The sequence below is a fragment of the Maniola jurtina genome, chromosome 21 (assembly GCF_905333055.1).
Source record: "Maniola jurtina chromosome 21, ilManJurt1.1, whole genome shotgun sequence".
NCBI lineage: Eukaryota > Metazoa > Arthropoda > Insecta > Lepidoptera > Nymphalidae > Maniola > Maniola jurtina.
This window is the reverse complement of record NC_060049.1, coordinates 6,533,602-6,553,648: the sequence shown is the minus strand read 5'-3', so window position 1 is coordinate 6,553,648 and position 20,047 is coordinate 6,533,602. Positions and strand designations below refer to the sequence as shown.

At 35.9% G+C, this 20,047-nt stretch overlaps 2 protein-coding genes across 2 annotated transcripts; one reads left to right on the top strand and one right to left on the bottom strand.

Annotated features, from left to right (window-relative positions):
• Positions 1-664: 664 nt before the first annotated feature.
• Positions 665-9,399, bottom strand: LOC123876503. Its single transcript, XM_045922809.1, has 2 exons — positions 7,471-9,399; positions 665-4,398 (listed from the first exon to the last, which is right to left on the bottom strand). The coding sequence occupies exons 1-2, from the start codon at positions 9,217-9,219 to the stop codon at positions 4,387-4,389; spliced, it is 1,761 nt and encodes a 586-aa protein (XP_045778765.1). The 5' UTR covers positions 9,220-9,399; the 3' UTR covers positions 665-4,386.
• A 5,980-nt stretch (positions 9,400-15,379) lies between these two features.
• LOC123876547 (jerky protein homolog-like) lies at positions 15,380-17,380 on the top strand. The gene has a single exon (XM_045922853.1). It carries the CDS (start codon positions 15,746-15,748, stop codon positions 17,378-17,380), a length of 1,635 nt encoding a protein of 544 aa, XP_045778809.1. The 5' UTR covers positions 15,380-15,745.
• Positions 17,381-20,047: the final 2,667 nt, after the last annotated feature.

Here is a 20,047-nt window from a genome sequence, read left to right as displayed (position 1 = left end):
CCCCAAGAAGATATATTTTCTTGGAGGAAACTGCTGTCGATTTTCAATCTTGTGAAAGTGGTGTGACCACTGTTCATAAACCTTAAAAAAATCATTGCCAGGAGAGGGGAAAAACAGGTGGCTAAAATGACCTCGGGGGAACGGGGAGAATTAATTACCGTTTGCGCATCAATAAACGCGATGGGAAACCACATGCCGCCATTTCTGGTTTTCCCTCGTAAGAACTGGCAAACACGAATGCTTAATAATGCACCTACAGGTGCAGATGGCGCACCCAACCCTAGTGGCTGGATGAATGCACAAATTTTTGTAAGCTATCTTAAATATTTTGTTAAATTTTCAAAATCTTCTAAGGAAAACCCAAACTTAATAATACTTGACAACCACGAGAGCCATATTTGTCTAGAAGCGATTAACTATGCCAAAGAAAATGGCATTCATATGCTAATCATACCACCACATACGTCATATAAGTTACAGCCGCTAGACCGTACAGTATTTGGGACCTTGAAATCTCACTTCAACACCGCTTGCGACGATTGGACAGTGTTCCCACCTTGCAAAACACTTTTTCACTAGTTTTGGTCTGAAATTTCACCATATTTAGCGATATTTTTAACTGAAAAAAATCCCCAGAATTCACTAAATCATTTAAAATTAAATCACAAGGTAATTCAAAAATAATATTTTAATTGTGAATACAATGAATAAAATTAAACATGACAAAACTAAAAATCAACTTCAAATACTTCTGTTGGTAATTCTTCTTCATCTTGATTGATTATTATTGCAGATGTAGACGGCTGAGATGGAACATCAATTTTGTCAGATTTTTTTGATTTAAAAGAGTATTTAGAATTGTTTCCAATAGCAGTAATTACATCAGCCGGGAGCTCGTAACTGTAACAGTTCTTCTTCATTATCTTTAACTGATTTCTTATAAAAAGAATACTATTTAGAGTGTTTACAGCCATTTTATTTCTTAATTTGTTTTTCACGATATTCATAGCACTAAATGCCCTTTCCACTTCAGCATTTGAGTGAGGAAGTGACAATGCGGATATAGCGAGATCAGATAACTCTTGAAAGGTATTTATTCCATGGGTGGTTACTCATCCAATCGGATTGGATGAGCAATCACCCAGGCCAGCCACTCACAATTTACGACATCGCAGGATGTTTAAATAAAGCTTCTCCTAGTCCTATGACGCCTAGGAATATTCAAAGTGGCTTCCGAGCAACAGGAATTGAACCTTTTGATTCTACTATCTTCAGTGAAGATGAATTTTTATCCAGTTTTGTGACTGATCGCCCTATTGACCATGAAACTCAAAATGAACTACAGAACCCTGAAACCATTGAAGCAACGAGTCACTCTGTAGACCCAGAAGTCCAAAATGTTGATCAAAACTCTCCAATAATTGAAGCAAGGTACCACTCTGCAAGTCCTTCTCTTCTTCAAGATGCTGACCATACTATTGCGACTACAAACGACTCTGAAGAACCTGGAATTGAAAATAATCCCGAGCAAAACTGTTGCGTCCATAAACCAGTTTGTGCCCCCTGAGGGCCGGGATATTGCTGAAATTCAACGTTCTCACGAAATTACTGGAACAAAAAACTTCAGTGCATATCCTGTTTCATCTTCAGTGAGCTATGTTCCTTCTACATCCCGACTGAGTCTCGAATCTATCAGACCATTCCCAAAAGCACCAGCAAGAAAAGCCACAACAAGAGGAAGAAAAAGAGGCAGCTCGCGCGTTTTAACCGATACGCCAGAAAAGTTAAGCATAGAAAATGATTGGAAAGAGCGTCAGGCAAAGAAAGCCCAATCTGACGCTAAAAAAGTAAAGCGGAACTTGAAGTCAATGAACGAAAATTTAACATCAGATTCCGAAGATAATGACATTGTACCACCATCACCTGAGTCTGAATATAATATATCAGATGATGATTATGATGATCACGTGTCTAACAGCGAATCAGAAAATGACGACTCGCATGAAAATGAGAATATATCTGTGGGAAATTGGGTTGTGGTAAATTTTGTTTCCGTTAAGACTATACTTCACAGATACGTTGGCCAAAGGCGCAGCAAGGATTCGAAATAAGATTTGCAAAAAGAGTTAACGATAAGAAGTTTATAAGTTAGCAAGAAAAGAACCAGTTAGCAAGAAAAGAACCGGCACCTTATAATGTTGAAAATCTGACACATGAGGATTTCTTAAATTTTGATGATATGTCTGATAAATATTTTAAGGGAAACCTTGTAGGTAAGATAAGTAAAATCCGTACAGCAACATTTAAGAAATCTCATACAAATCAGATGAAAGTAAAATTTTCAATGAAAGATAGTGCACCGGAAGATACTATACAAATTATTGCGAAACCTAGAGCTATCAATCGTAGATATAATTCAAGTTTGCCGATTACCAAAGCCAAATACATGGATCTAAAGAAATTATGTGACACAGGGGTTGTACCCAAGATATTTCATAAAGAATATTTAAATCTGCAATACTGCAATTCCAAAGACGTTCTACTCGATACTGATGTAGAGGATACAGTCGAAGAAAATGATAACTAAATACTTTTTCGTTATTTTTTATTGCATTTTTTATCAAGCATTGATTGTATTTTATATAATTGCTAGAAGTTTTTTTGTTTGTACTAAAAGTTAATTATAATTATAGTTGATGTTCCTACATTGAGACTGATTTTACATGATCATTATACTAAGGTAAATTACACCACACACATTATACACCACAGTGTGTAATGTGTGTGGTGTAATTCATAAAAATATTTATTCTATAGCTATTTTCTTCTTTGTCACTTTGTCATTAACAGTTCCTGCCAAATGTGTGAAAGTGACTAAGCAGAATATAGCTACAAAAAAACTTGTGATTGTTATCTCATCGTCATACGGTGACAAATGTGATGGATAGGATGGTGTTAAAATATGCAGATTTACGCCTAATATTGTTAAATATGAATAAGCGAGTAGGTAATACTTATTTTAACTGATGTGGTTGATTAAGACTGAAAGATAATAAATAAAAATATTGATGTTCCTACATTGAGACGTTTCGTACTTTATTATTATTACGTGACTTAATAAATACTTAAACTGATTCTGTGTATTTCTTTATTTATTCAATATCAGCACCCGAAATTTTCGGTGATAGCGGTATATTCAGGTTGTTTCAACAGCCATTGACTGATTTAGACGCTTAAAATGTTACATCCAACGTCACATTTTCAATACTATTATGTTACTTATGTGAATAAGCCAGTCAGTCAATTTAATCTCAGTTGGCAGGTGAGATAAATAGTTTGCCACAGTTAATTTTGGGCTGCGTCACTTCATGCTGTTTGGCTTATTCTGAAAATATACTGCAGATTCGCTTAGTATTTTTTTCCTGTAGCCAATTGTAGTTATGAAGTCACTTAAATCTTTTTTCCGTTACCTGAAAATAGTGGCTTAAGGCAATTCGTATTAAGCGACATTTATCTTCTTAATTAAAGGTCCGTTTTATATGGTATAAGCATCAACACCTTGACGTTTTCAAATTAATTTAAATTAAATTTACTCCATTCCAATAGCTGAAGAAGTTTTTTTGTTATGATTTTTTTTCGGAAATTTTAAACTTTAAATGGCTCTCCTGTAAAGTTGCAAAAATGTCGCTTAAACCAAATAGCCTTTCACCCCTCGATATGAGCTTAATATGAGGTATGTAGTTATTTCGAAATTACAGACCGACACTCCAATCTTATTTATTATTAGTATAGATAGACGTAATTTAATTTAATATTACAAAAAATTTAAATGCCTTAAATTCACTTGGAGAACCAACAGATCATTGGAATTCTCTTATCATTTACCTGGCTTCTTCAAAGCTTGATTCACCTACAGCCAGAAAATGGTAGGAGTTTAGGAATACCCACGATACCGTAAAGCTTAGTGATTTTTTTGAATTTCTGCGCCAGCGAAGGAAGTTTTATGTATTTAACGGTTCTTGCCAGACCAGACATATGTAATTGTGTTAGTTTTCTTAGTCAATTTAATAAATGTCATAAAAGTGTTCATTAGAATTATGTGAAAAGGATACTTAGATGCCTAAAGAAAAATAAAAATTATTGTTTAAAGTCTGTAAAGGAAAAAGCTGAACTAAATTATTGTTTAAAGTCTGTAAAGGAAAAAGCTGAACTAGTGCGTTTTGTTGACGCCGACTGGTCAAATAATACTTTAGATCAAAAGTCATATACAATACAGGTTATTGTTATGTAATGTCTGGCTCAGCTTTTTCCTGGGAGAGCAGAAAACAAACTGTGGCTTTATCCAGTATGGAAGCAGAATGAATATATGGCTATCGCTGAACCTTGTTAAGAAACTATGTAACGAAGTTAGTTTCCAAAGAGAAAACAAGATGGCGCCACTTGTCCGATAAGTCGCGGGATTACTTTGTATCGCTCGTAATATAAAGCCATGTGGAAACCTATGTTCGATGCCTAGTCCACCACTCGATTGTGTACGGATCACCGGACCTTTCGAGACACTAGGGGTATATACAGGGTGGTCAAAAAGTCGTGGATCAAACGAAATAGGGAGATAGAGGAGGTCATTTCCAGCAAAAAAAATTCTACAGCATGGCCATATTTAAATTGCCCTAAGAGTTATGAATATTTTTGGGTTTTTTAACAAAATACCAGATTCTCTTACAATTAGACTAATTAAAAAAAAATGAGATAAAAAACAATAAAACAAACGATGTTGTGTCATTACTAGATAATGTATCAGCACTACAGACCTTCTATTGAGGCTCTGGCTACCAAATTACAAGAGCAATTAATTTTTTCCAAAATTTTTAAAGCGTTACCAAAAATTAAATGTCACTCACCTTCACTGCGTTGGCGCTAGACTAAGACTTACTGCCAGTGCTGTACGAGTCATATATTTCTCGTAGCAAGAATGCCAGCTGTGCGTTACGACCTTCATTTTCCCGTATCAGGTCCTGACTTCAAAGGTCCTTGGAGACATGGAAACTCATCGCAAGTACAAAATTTTTGAACGAATCGATAGGTTATATCCTTGTGTATATACAGTTGGCGTCGCCCGGGATTCCGTACGATATTTTAAAAGTTATAGGCATTTTTCAAAATCGGTGATTTTACGGGAAATTACTTCCCGTGCCGCGTAGAATAGATAGAACGCTAGTGATGAGGTACACTCGTAAAATATGAAAAGGCGACATAAACTTGAAATAATATTTATTAATATTTCAACATGCATAATTAACAAAATAATAATCATTAAAAACAAAAAGAAAATAAAACAGTATTACAAATTCCTGTTTTTTAAAAAACAAATATAATAGGAACTTAAGATCAGACTTAGTTATTGAGATCAATTTACTAATCATAAGCATGCTAAATCAAAAAATATAGTGGAGAAACTATTAAACGAGAGCAAGCTAACAAATTATATTAGTCTTAAGTAAAAAAAATAAAAACAATACAATTGAGAAGATTAGGAACAAAAGGTGACATTTACACATAGCCCAAATATATAAATCTCACCTTCTGTTCTTCACCTCCTCAATTATTAGTAAGTATGTAACAAAAAAAATCTTATTCAATTATAAAGTCTTGCTTAATTGGACAAAAAAATTAAGTACTTAAGTTTTAAAAATTATGTTTTTGCTAAGTATTTAAGTATCTAATCAACTTTTAATTACTTTTTTTTTAACTTTATTAACATAATTTTTTTTAATTTAATTTTAATTGCTTATTTTACATGTGCCTCATTAAAATAGTCTAAACACATTGGTTTTTGGCAATCGTCAGGATTGATGACAAGAAAAATAATAAAGAAATTATAAAATGAGAAATAAAAACAATTATCTTTATGTATGTAACAAACAAAATATTTTCATCCTTATTTTAATCATTAAATTTTACTTAATTAACAAAAGTAGTAGATACTTAATATAAAATAATATTTTCATTAAGTATTTTAATAACCTTTTTTGTAAAAATCACAGAATAAAAGGAACTTAAACATCGCTCTTAGTTTTTGAGATATTTCTTACTTTTTATATACCTATTTTTCTTTAATTTCTTAATTTACAAGTAAGTATTTTATTATAGCACACACATTGGTTTTTGGTTATCCTAACAATGACAAAGAATATATTGAAGTAACTTTGAGAGTAAGAATAAGAGTACGATCGCATATTTAGTCTAAATAAAAGAACAAAACAATTACTATTAAGTACCTATGTAACAAACAACATATTTTCATCCTAATTTTAAAATTTTGCATGATTGACTAAAGTATTAAGTTATGATATGAAATTATATTTTTATTAAGTATTTTAACTATCACAAAAATATAAGGAACTCAAAGAACACTCTTAGTCATTGAAATGTTATTTTTTTTCCATACATATATGTATAATCTTTTTTATATCTTCATTTATTTATTTTTTTATTTTATTTTTTATATTTTATATTTTTTTATTTTTTAAATTTAATTAAATGTAAATGATACATGAAATGATAGGTATGCTATGCTTATTTGTCATGTACTTTATTATAACAGTCTAAGCACATTGGTTTTTGGCAATCCTGGCAATAAGTGCGAACTTTTTTTACCTTTTTATCACTCTCACGGCTGCTAAATTCTTTTCTCAAATCTTTATAACAAAAATGGCATTTCTTAAATTTTTCTGCTTTTATTAAAGTGTGAGCTATTCGCTTTTTTGATTCGTTGTTGTGCGAGTCAGTAAAAGATATCTTCGTAAGAGATTGAATTATAGACTCCAGGAATGTTAACAGTGTTATTTGGTCCTCATTTTTCATTTTATGTATAAGCCAAGCATTCACTAAGCAAGTTCCAAATAACAGACTCATCATCAGCTTGCGAAACCATTTTAATCCTCTTAAGAGAGTTGAGTAGTAGGCGGTCATTTGGTCACTAAAATCTACACCTTTTTTACATTCATTGTACATTATTACACACGCTGGCTTCATGATTGGCTGTTTAGATACACGTGATAGTTTTCCAGTATCTTTTAAAGTAGCACTGTGCTCTTTGACGGTAGTTAACATTGTAACAGGACGTTTGTCCATCCACTTAATTATTTTAACGCCTTTTTGGTTCATGCATCCAATAATTTGTCCTTTCTTTAATTTTGTGCTTATGAATGTCTTTGGCAGTCCTTTCCTATTAATTCGCACAGTGCCACAAAGAAATGTCTTCTTTTTTAGTAATTCTGCAGCTAAAGTAATTGAAGTATAAAAGTTATCTGCTATGAGAGTTCGGCCTTCTTCTAATAAATTCTTAGTTAGTTTTAATACGACATCATATCCATGTCCTGATCCTGATTTTTCGTCATCTTTTCCCGTATAAATAATTACTGAGTAAGTATAACCCTCAGGTGTGCACAATTTATATAACTTGATGCCATATTTGTGAGCTTTGTTTTTAATATATTGGCGAAATATAAGGCGTCCTTTCCATGGTATCATTGTTTCGTCAATAACCATAAATCTTCCAGGCTTCAATACTTCAGTAAATGATTTCAACAATATATCGAGTACATTTCGTATCTTATATAATTTGTCTCCTTTATCAACATTGTCACTGAAATGCCAGAATTTCAAAAGTAGCAAAAAACGATCTCTAGATATAAGGTTTGCTATATACTCATTTCGATAGCATTTCTTTTTAGACCAATACAAATTCACTTGAGGCAATTTAGTGATACCCATTACCATTAACACACCCATAAACTTTTCCATTTCTTCAAAAGTAGTTGGCACCCATTTTTTTACGCGAGACTTTGGCTTAATGTCATGTGAACTTATATATTCCGCAGCATACTTATTAGTTTCCACCACCATTTTTTCAATAAGTTCTTTGTTAACAAATAATTTATAGTAATCAAGGGGTTCATTTAGTTGTATATTTGGTGGAATATTTATTTGGCTTCTTTGTAAATACTGTTCAAAATTTATTGCATTTGTATTTGAAATATCAACCCATTCCTCAGACCCTTCATTATCAACATCTTCAATAGAAGCGCTTGATTCAGATTCACTGTCATATATTTCATCAAATGTATCAGAACCATCCTCTGAATCTAAGTTACTATCTTCAAAAGACGAGGATACATCAGAAGAAAATTGCTCAATTCTTACATTTACTTCAAAGCTGGGTGGTTTGTGAGTTTTATCTCTAATTTTAGGTGAAAGAATTTTTTTATTAGTTTCTATGTTTTGTGTGTTCTCTGTACTGGATTGATCTAGTTGCTTCTGCTCTTCATAAAGTTTTGTTTCTGTAGTAATAAATGGGGTTTTTTTCTTTTCAGGTAGATGTTGAGTAGTAATCAAGTTTTTTGTTTTTCTAGGTACTTGATCGAATATTTCTTCATCAGATTCTTCGTCAGCTGCAGTTGAAACCTTATGTTGTATTAGTAAACTTTCAATGTCATCATCACTTCTAGGCGATCTTTCGTTATGTATAGCCGGGTAACATATATCATCATAGTTGTTATCTGATCTCATTTTTGTGAATTTCACTTGCTTTGGAGTGCTCGGTGAGTTTACACTGACATTATTGGAGTTATCGTCATAATCTCCAAATAGAACGCCCTTCCGTTTTGTAGACAACGTAGGTGTTTGGTGAATTTGAATGTTTCCATCCGTATTTGTGGGCGTGCAAGACGATGGTGTATTAAACTGTGAAAATAGCTTACTTGTTTTCTTACTTTTGGGTGTCGATAGCAGTTCAGTCATAACCTTAGAATTCATAGGTGATTCTAGAGGTGGTATCAAATTACTTATAGAAATGTTGTCTAAGGATATCGAATCAGCCTCAGTGATATCATTTTCGTTGGTTTGTACCTGTTCCAAAACACAAAATTGTTTACTTGTCGAAGGACTTGTGAAAATTGAGTTCGATTTCTTGTGCATTGTTTTCTGAGTACAAGTCACCTCCGGATCACTAATAAGTGAATCAAGCTTCTTGTTAATTGTCACACTATGCAAAACTTGAATTTTTTTTTTCGCTGGCGATGGATTTTTTGAAATCGGACTCGGTTTTTGAGAACTAGTCAGACTGGAACCACTACACTGGACAACATTATTTCTAGCTTCTTCACCTTCTGTCTTTATTGCTGTACGCATATTAAGCTTCCTACGTGATCGTTTCATTTTCGCACTTCGCGCGTGACAACAAATAGCAACGTGGAGACGTCTCAACTACGCACCGCACTAGTGCAAACTGGAGCGCCGCGTGCGCGCACGCCAGTGCGGTACGGGGTGGAGAGGTACGTCCAAATAGTTCCCGTGCCGCATCAGAGGAAAATAATTTTATTTCTACGCGTTACGCAAAAATACTTCCCGTACATTTTTTAATAGAAAACTGATTACATATAAAGCAAGGATGTCGGGAATATAGTTATCTCTTTTGTTCGTGTATGGGAACTTAGTTTATCCACCCGCGCACCAGGCGTAAGACAAGGACAATTAGCTGCCGCACAGGCCGGAACTCAAATACGACAAAATACTTCTCGTAACGCAGGGAACGTGTTAAAAGCGCACTGTGAAAAAAAAATGTACTACGGAAAAGTGACCCTGTATCAGAAAAACTTGCTGATTTAATGCCAATTTAAATGAGGTATAACACATTACCCTTTGTTTCGTAATTCTGGTATTATAATCGTTTTTTCATATCAAAGTGCAAATTTCAGTAGATTAGTTTAATTCAAAATAATTTTGAAGATTATCATGCTGCTAGTTAAACTGCTAGTTTTTTATACGTTGGAATGCTAGAAACATCACTGTGCTTGTCACACTTAAAATTTGTGAAAAGAACAGAAACTCTTCACTACCACTACGTGCCAGAACTACCCAGAACGCCCGTCTTGCAAGTAGTTCATCTTTTCTAGGAAACAAAAGGATAGAGAAACTATGCCTCTCGTTCGCACTAATCATCCTTTCTATTTGCATTGTTGGAATAAGGAAGGATGTGAAAGAGAGGCATAGTTTCTTTATCCTTTTGTTTCCTAGAAAAGAAGGCGTTCTGGGTAGTTCTGGCACGTGGTGGTAGTGAAGAGTTTCTGTTCGTTTCACAAATTTTAAGTGTGACAAGCACAGTGATGTTTCTAGCATTCCAACGTATAAAAAACTAGCAGTTTAACTAGCAGCATGATAATCTTCAAAATTATTTTGAATTAAACTCTTGATATGAAAAAACGATTATAATACCAGAATTACGAAACAAAGGGTAATGTGTTATACCTCATTTAAATTGGCATTAAATCAGCAAGTTTTTTTGATACAGGGTCACTTTTCCGTAGTACATTTTTTTTTTCACAGTGCGCTTTTAAAGTGACATTTAATTTTTGGTAACGCTTTAAAATTTTTGGAAAAAAATTAATTGCTCTTGTAATTTGGTAGCCAGAGCCTCAATAGAAGGTTTGTAGTGCTGATACATTATCTAGTAATGACACAACATCGTTTGTTTTATTGTTTTTTATCTCATTTTTTTTAAATTAGTCTAATTGTAAGAGAATCTGGTATTTTGTTAAAAAACCCAAAAATATTCATAACTCTTAGGGCAATTTAAATATGGCCATGCTGTAGAATTTTTTTTTGCTGGAAATGACCTCCTCTATCTCCCTATTTCGTTTGATCCACGACTTTTTGACCACCCTGTATATACTGGCTAACAGTGTACGTAGTAGCTGGCGGAATACCGGCACCACTTTTACGGACGGTTACCAGTACAGTACTAAATATATACGACAAATATATACGTCGTAAATATATAGTAGTTATAGATTTTTCCGCGTGGATTTCCGGCGGTAAAGGTTCGAAATTGATATACACGCTTATATTACCTGAAATCTTACCGGTATTATACCATTTATTGATGGCGATTCCCGAGTTTTGTGACACTAGCCTCAAGTGTTTATATTCGATTTGGTTAAAATTAAATTCCACTACATCTGTTTCACCAGTTTTAACTTCAACAACCTCAGACAGTCTATTAATTTCAACTTTTCTTTTCTTTATTATAGTTATCTGTCTATTAATTTTCTTAATTTACCGGAGGTTCATTCGTGTTGATCGTGTCCCGTTGACTGAATTTTAGTTATATACATGTACACCCGTTCCACTAATGAAGAAGGTTTAGTTAACAAGTTGTCAACATATTCTTCAAAAGCTTTTAATGCTTATCGCGCTTATCATGGTGATCCAGTAGCTCAAGTTAATATTTTAAAAGATATCTCACAACAGATTAAAATGAGAAATAGAAAAATTAGAAAACAAGGCTATGTCAAACCAAAACGTCGGTATAGGCAAGTTCGTAACCGTAGAAATGGTTACCTAAGACCTGTGAAAATCCCTGTTCGGTTGAGCATTCCATGGGCAAGGACGAAAGGAACGACTGGAAAATGGAGTTTCCAAGTTAAACTTAATGATTTGGTTAAGAATTTTGTCCATACGTATGATGAATTCAAGATTGGCCGTTTATCTTTGAGATGGTTGCCCAATAATTCGACTAGCAGTTCTGGCTTGAGTGCAGCAGTCCTAATGGATCAAGATGGTTTCGGTAGTTTCGGATCTGCATCTGGAGCCGCATGGTTTACCACTATTAGTTCAATGCCTGGCTCTTATGTTGGAAATCGACATACCTCATTTGCTTTACATTGGCGTCCAACTCGCGGCTCGAAAATCTCTTCAACCAAAGAACTCATGTCGAGCGACGAAGAAATGAAAAAAGAAAAACAGGACGAACGACGTCGGAGTTCGGGACCATTTTACAAGATTAGAGACGTAAAAATCAAACCTACTCGCAAACCTCCAGTTAAGAAAATGGCTGTCTCCTTTTCTGAAGAACAGTTTGCTTCATTGTTGAGCACATTATCCAGTCAGCAACGACGCTCTTTTGCTTCCTGCTCTACTACATATGACAGGACAAGGACTACAGAAGCAGTCGAAAACTTTCTGTCAGCTGCTAAGGTGTTCAAAAACATTGAGAAAATTAGCGACAAACAAGCTCTTGATGGCCTACCTTTACTACTGAAGGCTGAAGCTGGTACTTGGTGGCAAGGGATAAAATCAAATACAAGTTCCTGGGAAGATTTCGAAGCCAAGCTGCGCCACGCCTTCGCGCCACTCAAACCAGCGTATGTCATCTATCAAGAAATAATGAATGACAAACAAGATATAAACATGGCACAGAAGTTTTTATCAGTAAGAAACGTGTACTGTTCGCACAGTTACCAGAACCAAAACATAGCGAGTCACAGCAGATCGATATGATATTTGGACTGCTGCACATTAGTATCCGCGAAAAAATGGCACGAGATTCTGTCAAAAACTTTGAAGGACTTCTGAAGGCTGCAAGAGGTGATGAGCGATTTCTAGCTGAAAAGAAGATGCTCACTGACACGAAGTCGGATAAAAGCGTTAACCAAGCATCAGCAACGACAGCAAATAAAAGACCACGGTGCACTTTCTGCAGAATTCCGGGACATAATTTGGAACAATGCCGCAAGCTTAAACGTAAGGAAGAGCGCCAACCCCACGTAAATCGTGAAGGGAAAACATTTGTCAACCTATATGGTTTGTCAAAGAATGTGTTACCCGCAATAGATACTATTATACTTTTCAGATGAGGTCGTTGACACTGATGTGGTATACATATACCTACCCAGCATGATCAAATAGAAAAGAATATACAGGGTGTTTGGTAATTAGTATATAATGACGACACGTACCCATGCTATTTTGATCAGATAAATACAATGCTGAAGTATAGTGACGAAATAAAATTATAAAAATTTCCATACAAAAAAAATATGTCAAAGATTTCATGACCCTAACGTGCCCTAACTCACTGAGATCGTTAACCATCTTTAGAAAGGCCAAGGCCGACGATCTCAGTGAGTTAGAGTACGTTAGGGCCATGAAAACTAGGACATAAAAAAAATTATAATTTTGTATGGAAATTTTTATAATTTTACTAGAGGATGGCCGCGGCTTCGCCCGCGTGGAGTTCGGTTTTTTGAAATCCCGTAGGAACTCTTTGATTTTCCGGGATAAAAAGTAGCCTATGTCCTTCCCCGGGATGTATGCCAAGTCTGTACCAAATTTCATTAAAATCGGTTCAGCGGTTGGGCCGTGAAAACGTAGCAGACAGACAGACAGACAGACACACTTTCGCATTTATAATATGTATTAGTATGGATTTCATCATTGTATTTATCAGATGAAAGTAGCATGGGTACGTGTCGTCATTATATACTAATTACCAAACACCCTGTAGACACGGAATTAGAAATTTTTCTGAATTCGGAATTACTACAGATTTTAGAAGAGGACCCAACCAATGTAAACAAATACGGGGAAGACTTGCACAAATATATATGTAATAACTAGGTGGAACCACATTTTTATAAATGGCCTTGACAAAGAAGTTAGATCAGAGTTATGTAAACAGTACCTACCCCCCTAAAACTGTGGAAATATAAGAGCACCTAAGCTTAATCCATTAATCCAGCATTTCCTGAGTGATATTAATAGGAAAGAGGTGTTTAATGAAAACAAACAGAATCAACTGTCTAGCTGTCTCGTAGCTTTGGGTCAAGCTTTAATTAATAAGATACTGTCTTCTAAAGAAACATAAATACCACTAGATATAGTCAAGTCACTTCAGTCAGAAATATTAATAATAAAGTTTTTTTATTCAAGGCAAAAGAAAGAAACATGCAAAATTATAGTTGACCAATTAATGAGCGAGGTATTTTACTCGAGATAACTACGAAAACGTGGAAACTAGAAAGCTGTTGCTGAAGATTTCTGGTTACCTGTGGTTTCCCAATTGCTTAGGAGCACTAGACGGTAAACATGTAGTGATCGAAGCACCATCTAACAGCGGATCTTCATTTTTCAATTTAAAAAAAAAAAGAATATTAGCCATGTTAAATGACTAATATTCCCCTTTCCTCTCCAACTAAGCGTCAGGCTTGTGCTAGGAGTAGGTACGACAATAGTGCAACGGGCGGGGTTTGAACCATCGACCTTTCGGTTTTCAGTCCACTCCTTTGCCGGTTGAGCTATCGACATTTTCCATTGTATTATAGACTCTAGTTAATAGTCTATATAATGCAAAATGTAATTTTATTTACGTACATCTTGCAGCGCAGGGAAAAAACCATGATGCAGTAATTTTTACAACTTCCTCACTACGGCAACGTCTAGAGAATAGTACTCCAAGCAAGTGTAAATTAAAAAATTTATAACACCCCCGACAAGTGGAGATTACAGTGACTAGAAAAGAGCTGATAACTAAAACTAAAAACGGCTGAACCGATTTTCTTGCATTATAGCTAAGAACACTCTCGATCAAGCCACATTTCAAACAAAAAACTAAATTAAATAGGTTCATTAATTTTGGAGCTACGATGCCACAGACCAATACACAGATACACATTACAAACTTATAACACCCCTCTTTTTGGGTCGGGGGTTACTTATATGCCTCAAGACAGAACTTTAGGGTGAGGCCAAACGGACGTAATTTTTTGAGTTGTAAGGGCCGGTTGCTTCAAACCACTATTTTTCGTAACTTACATTCGTTAAAATTTAACAGATACAGACGAACTTTAACATCTGTTAATTTTGAAGCGTTGCTTCATTGTAAAAAAACAGTTTGTCACTTGTTTTTTAATACAATTGTGCAGTGTTATAAAAATAGTGTGTAAAATATGTCTAACGAAAACGAATTCAAATCTAAAATATCGATTCCGGCGAATCCAAGAAATCGGGTTAAGAAAAATGAAACACGTCGACCGTTAGAAACGCTAACAAATAAAGAAGACATGAACTCGGAAATAAATGAAAACAGTAATCAAGTTGTACACCGACCCTAACGCAAAACTCTGAAGACTTTTATAAAAACAACTTACAAGATGACATTCATAATATTAAAATTAAACACAAAAAAAGTCGCAAGCGGCCTTCTATCCGCGAGTCGCTCCTAAAATCTTCAAATTCGCACAACTGGGAACTGACTGAAATGGGTATTTCTGTAGCCAAGAATGATGACAAAAGATCTGTTTCTGATTGCGTCTGCGACCCCGGGGTGTCCGAGTCTGTTCTCCATCTTCTGATCGAATGTCCAGTCCATATGTACGAACGCATGAAATTAGAACAAGAAATCAAAATCAACCTGTCAACACGAAACATTGCTGAAATTATATGCGACACTAAAAAAAGAGATATTGTCCTAAAATACTGCAAAAACATATGTACAAAAGTAAACAAGAGAAATAGTAAATAAGAATGCTGTATAGATATAATTACAGTAGAACTCCAATTATCCGAACTCCGACTATCCGAATCGCCGATTATCCGAATCACAAAAAATTGTCCAAAAAAAGTCTAAGTGCGCTATTATTCTTCCCCCCGCGAAGCCAGTGTTTGCGCGTCAAGTCTTGACTTGACTTGTCTTAACTTGCCGTTGTGCCTACACTGACTTCCCCCCGCGAGGTCGGTGTAGGCACGGCGGCAAGTTAAGACAAGTTCCGGCGCATTGCAGTCACGGCGCACCTGTCATTGTTTGTTTTGATTAGCCAGTGTGCTATTGACCTTGCTCCAGGACGCTACTCTTTCGCTACGGCTTACTTTTGTTTGTGCGTGTACAATACTGTATTGTTTTTATACCATGGCTTCGAAAAGAAAACGTGTTGTGCTATCGTTAGCGGACAAACTGAAAATTATAGAGCAACTCGATAAAGGTGTAACGGGTAAGAAGTTGTCTGAGATTTATGATGTTGGACAAGCAACAATTTCTGACATTAAAAACAGTAAGTCAACACTTTTAAACTTTGTTTCGGTGCTTGAAAATGAAGATGGAAGTTCCTCCAGGAAAACAATGAAGTCAGCAACCAACAAAAATTTGGAAGATGCCGTGTTTAAATGGTTTTTGCAGCAACGTTCTATGGGAAATCCGATTTCAGGTCCAATCCTTTGTGAAAAAGCCAAAATCTTAGCAGAAAAGCTTGGTTATTCATCTTTTAAGGCTAGTAACGGCTGGCTAAGGAATTTTAAATTCAGGCATGGTGTACGCGAGTTAGATTTGGCTGGTGAGAAGCTTTCAGCAGACTCTGCAGCTGCTGAAAATTTTATTGAAAAATTTAAAACTGCATCAGAATCCTATGATCCGGAGTTTGTTTATAATGCCGATGAAACTGGCCTTGTTTGGAAAGCATTACCAAAAACCACTTTGGCTTCTAAAAGGGAATCTAGTGCCCCTGGACATAAGGTCAGTAAAGAACGTGTTACAGTGCTTAACTGTGCCAACTCCACTGGAAATCATAAACTGCCACTTCTTTTGATAGGAAAGTCAAGAAATCCAAGAGCATTTAAAAACGTAAAAAAACTTCCACTCTTCTACAAAAGTCAACCCAAGGCCTGGATGACTGCAGCTTTGTTTACCGAATGGTATGATGAAGTGTTTATTCCTGAAGTGAAAAAGCACCAAAAATCGGTGGGAATAGAAGGCAGTAAGGTGCTTTTAATTGTTGATAACGCACCCACTCATCCTACAGCAGAACTGTTGGAAAGAGAGAATGGGCAGTTTAAAACGACGTTTTTGCCTCCCAATGTTACAAGTTTGCTGCAACCCATGGACCAGTCTGTTATTGAAACAATGAAGCGCCATTACAGAAGGCAACTGCTGAGAAAACTGCTGATCGAAGGTGCTGAAGATGAAGAATTGGTTTTGGCAAATCATAGCAAAATAAATTTAAAGGACTGCTGTTACATGGTAGCGGAAGCTTGGAGTTTGGTTACGGCAGTGACGCTAAGACGTGCGTGGAATAAACTGAAAGGCCTACCGTCTGAGAAGAACAAAAAAAAAGAATCTGAAGAAAATGAGAAACAAGAATATGGAGAGGATGATGATGATGAAGATGCGTTGTCACTAGAGGAAATAAGAAAAATGATTGTAAAAATTCCTGGTTGTACAGAAGTAAGTGCTGAAGATGTAGGAGAGTGGATGGCTTGTGACACGTCTGACCCTGGTTTTCAAATTCTCAATGACGATGAAATTGTTGTAAGTGTGAGAGAAGATGTTGAAGTGGAAGAAGAACTTTCTGCTGATGTTGAAGTAGACGCTGGACCATCAGCTAGTGAAGCATTTGCCGGCCTCGAGACTGCTTTGAAGTGGATGGAGCGTCAGCCCGAGTGTGACCACTTGCAACTGCTTACCGTCAAGCGAATGCGTGACCTGGCTGCCCGAAAACGGTTGAAGACCGCAAAACAGCTTACATTAACGGAGATGTTTAAAAAACAATGATTTTTATTTCTAAACTTGTACATAAGTACATTTTATTTATATTTAAAACATGTGAAAATTTCATGTTTCTTTCATTTAATTCAATAAAAAAATAGTGCAATATCAAAACGTAGCTTTTATTCTCTCCAATGGCAATTTTTTTAAAAAAAATCCGATTATCCGAATATTTGATTATCCGAATGGGTCCCGGTCCCCATTAATTCGGATAATTGGAGTTCTACTGTATATTATATTCTTTAAACAGCATAGAAAATAAGTTTTAGATAATAAGTAGCAATAATTTATTGTTAGTTATTATTAATTATTAGTTATTAATCTAGCACATAAATTAGCATATGTAAATAGATATAAGAATTGAATCAGTTTCGTTAAATAAAAACATAAAAGAAAACACCCCCGAAAAAACAAAAAGAATAGCACATAGGAAGATAGGAAGGGAACCCACCCATCGCATGAAAGACGAAGAACGAAAGAAAGATTAAGTATGAAGAATAAAAGTACGAGAAGAATGCAAGCGAGAACTTGTATGCAAGAGTAGTCAAAAATAGGAAGCCATAGTCTCTGATTATGTTAGAGGTAGTTTGAAAAAAAAAAAAAACACTGAGGTGAGGGTAAGGTCGCCAAGGTGTTCTAATTCCGACTTGCCAATGATAATAATGCTTTGCCAATGTGGAGTCTCATAAGTTACAATATGAAGCACCGACTTCAAATACTGTTATTATAGAACTAAATTAACTCTAGTTTTTCTTCTCTCTGGGCTGGTTTCCGCACTTAAACGTTTCCGTCTGTTGTGCGTAAAATTAACTCTTGTATGCATAATAAATTCGGTAATAAATTAGATTATTTTTTAGTATTCATGGTTAGTGAAGTCGGTTTTTTTGAAAATATTTTATGGATTTTTTTTTAATTTATTCAATGGTAATTATTAATTAGCGACTCGGGGCGCTGTCACGAAAATGATATAATATATCTATTTTTGAATCCAATATGGCCTACCTCCTTAACAAGGGGCAGATTCCTCCTACATCCATAATATACAGTGTTGTTTGTATGTGTACGCGTGAAAGTGTTGTTAAAGTCCAAATTTTTTAGTTTCTTGTTTAAAAATGGTGCTTACGTGCTGTGTAAAAACATGCAAAAGCGAAGCCCACCTCGGAAGTGGTTTATCTTTTCATAAGTAAGTATTATGTTATTGTAAGGTTTTTATTAAGTAGTAGGGTAACCATAATTTGGTTGTTTAATGGAAGTGTTTTTTTCTGTTTATCTATAGATTTCCCAAAAATGAAGACTTAAGGCAAAAATGGATCGCTGTCGTTCCAGGAAATATCACCAAATATTCGGCAGTTTGCGCAATTTCATAGTTCAAGCGATAAGTAATAAAATATACAAAACTTTGTTCCGTCTTTTATTTTTATATGTCGCCCATTATTTCACCCATCGCCAAAACGTTCAGAGAAGGCGAGGTTCAAGAACTTGATAGACAAATACCAAGCTATATTGTTCAACAAAAAAACAGATAATTGTAACAATGTGCAAAAAAAGAAGGCATGGAACGCCATACATGCGGAGTTTAATGCCCTGTCAGAGAACCCACGAACCCGTAAACAGCTCCAAGCTAAATTTGATAATATGAAGCGGAATGCTCGTAAAGTATGTTTTCTTAAACCTGTCGTGAACAAGACAAGATCAGACTTATATTGTAGGTACTTTATAGCATGGAGTCGCGCATCGCACCTCGTGGGAGATAGACGTGTTGCGATTGCTTTGTATTCTCGGTGCGACGGACGGGCGGCGGACGCATTCTCGCGTCTTGTCGTGGCTCGAATCCGGAGTTGAATACATCATCATGAGCAATGTGCGATAAACTCGGCTTCGGCCTGGAGTAATACTGTGCCTGTGCTGTGGTGTTGTGAAATATCACAACACCACAGCACAGGCACAGTATTACCCACACACACAGTTCAGGTTGCCACCAAATCAGGGCACCTTAAGGGCTTACACGTTAAGCTCCTTAAGGACTCAGCGGCCGCTCTGCAAGAGATGGTGGATGCTCTGGCATCCAGAACCGAAGCCGAAGAAACTCGACGACTTAGAGTCGACAATGGCCGCTTACGCCAGGAGGTGGAAAACCTCAAGGCAGAGTTAAAAGCCCACCGAAGAGAATTTAGTGAGATGAAGACGACCATGGCGGCGGCGAATACCACGTCCGTCCCCACCCTAAGTGGGGAACTCATCGAGGAGTTAAAGGCATCCATTGCTACCTCAGTCGGCGCCATGCTGGATGCCCGATTTGCCGGAATCGAAGAAAGGCTTCTGCCCGAGAAGGTGCACCGCCCGTCCTTAGCAGCGGATAAGAAGAGCCGAGAAATGGCAGCGACGCAGACAGCTACTGCTGCTCCAACTGCTCGGATGTTTTTCTTAAGACATAAGGTCATTGGTTTAGTAAGCTTGGCAAAGTTTTGATGAACTTCCTATAATAGCCAACTAACCCAAGGAAGCTTTTAATATCTTTCTGTGTTTTTGGTAATGGAAAGTTCAGGACAGCTTTGATCTTGTCTTGGTTAGGTTTGCGTCCTTGATCTGTTAACTCGTGTCCTAAAAATGTGACGTGTTTTTGCAGGAATTCTGACTTGTCTAACTGGATTTTTAGGTTATGAATTTTGAATC

What these genes read in the sequence shown, in the direction of transcription:
- LOC123876503 (XM_045922809.1), bottom strand. Translation starts at nt 9,219, where the DNA reads ATGAAACGATCACGTAGGAAGCTTAATATGCGTACAGCAATAAAGACA.
- LOC123876547 (XM_045922853.1), top strand. Translation starts at nt 15,746, where the DNA reads ATGGCTTCGAAAAGAAAACGTGTTGTGCTATCGTTAGCGGACAAACTG.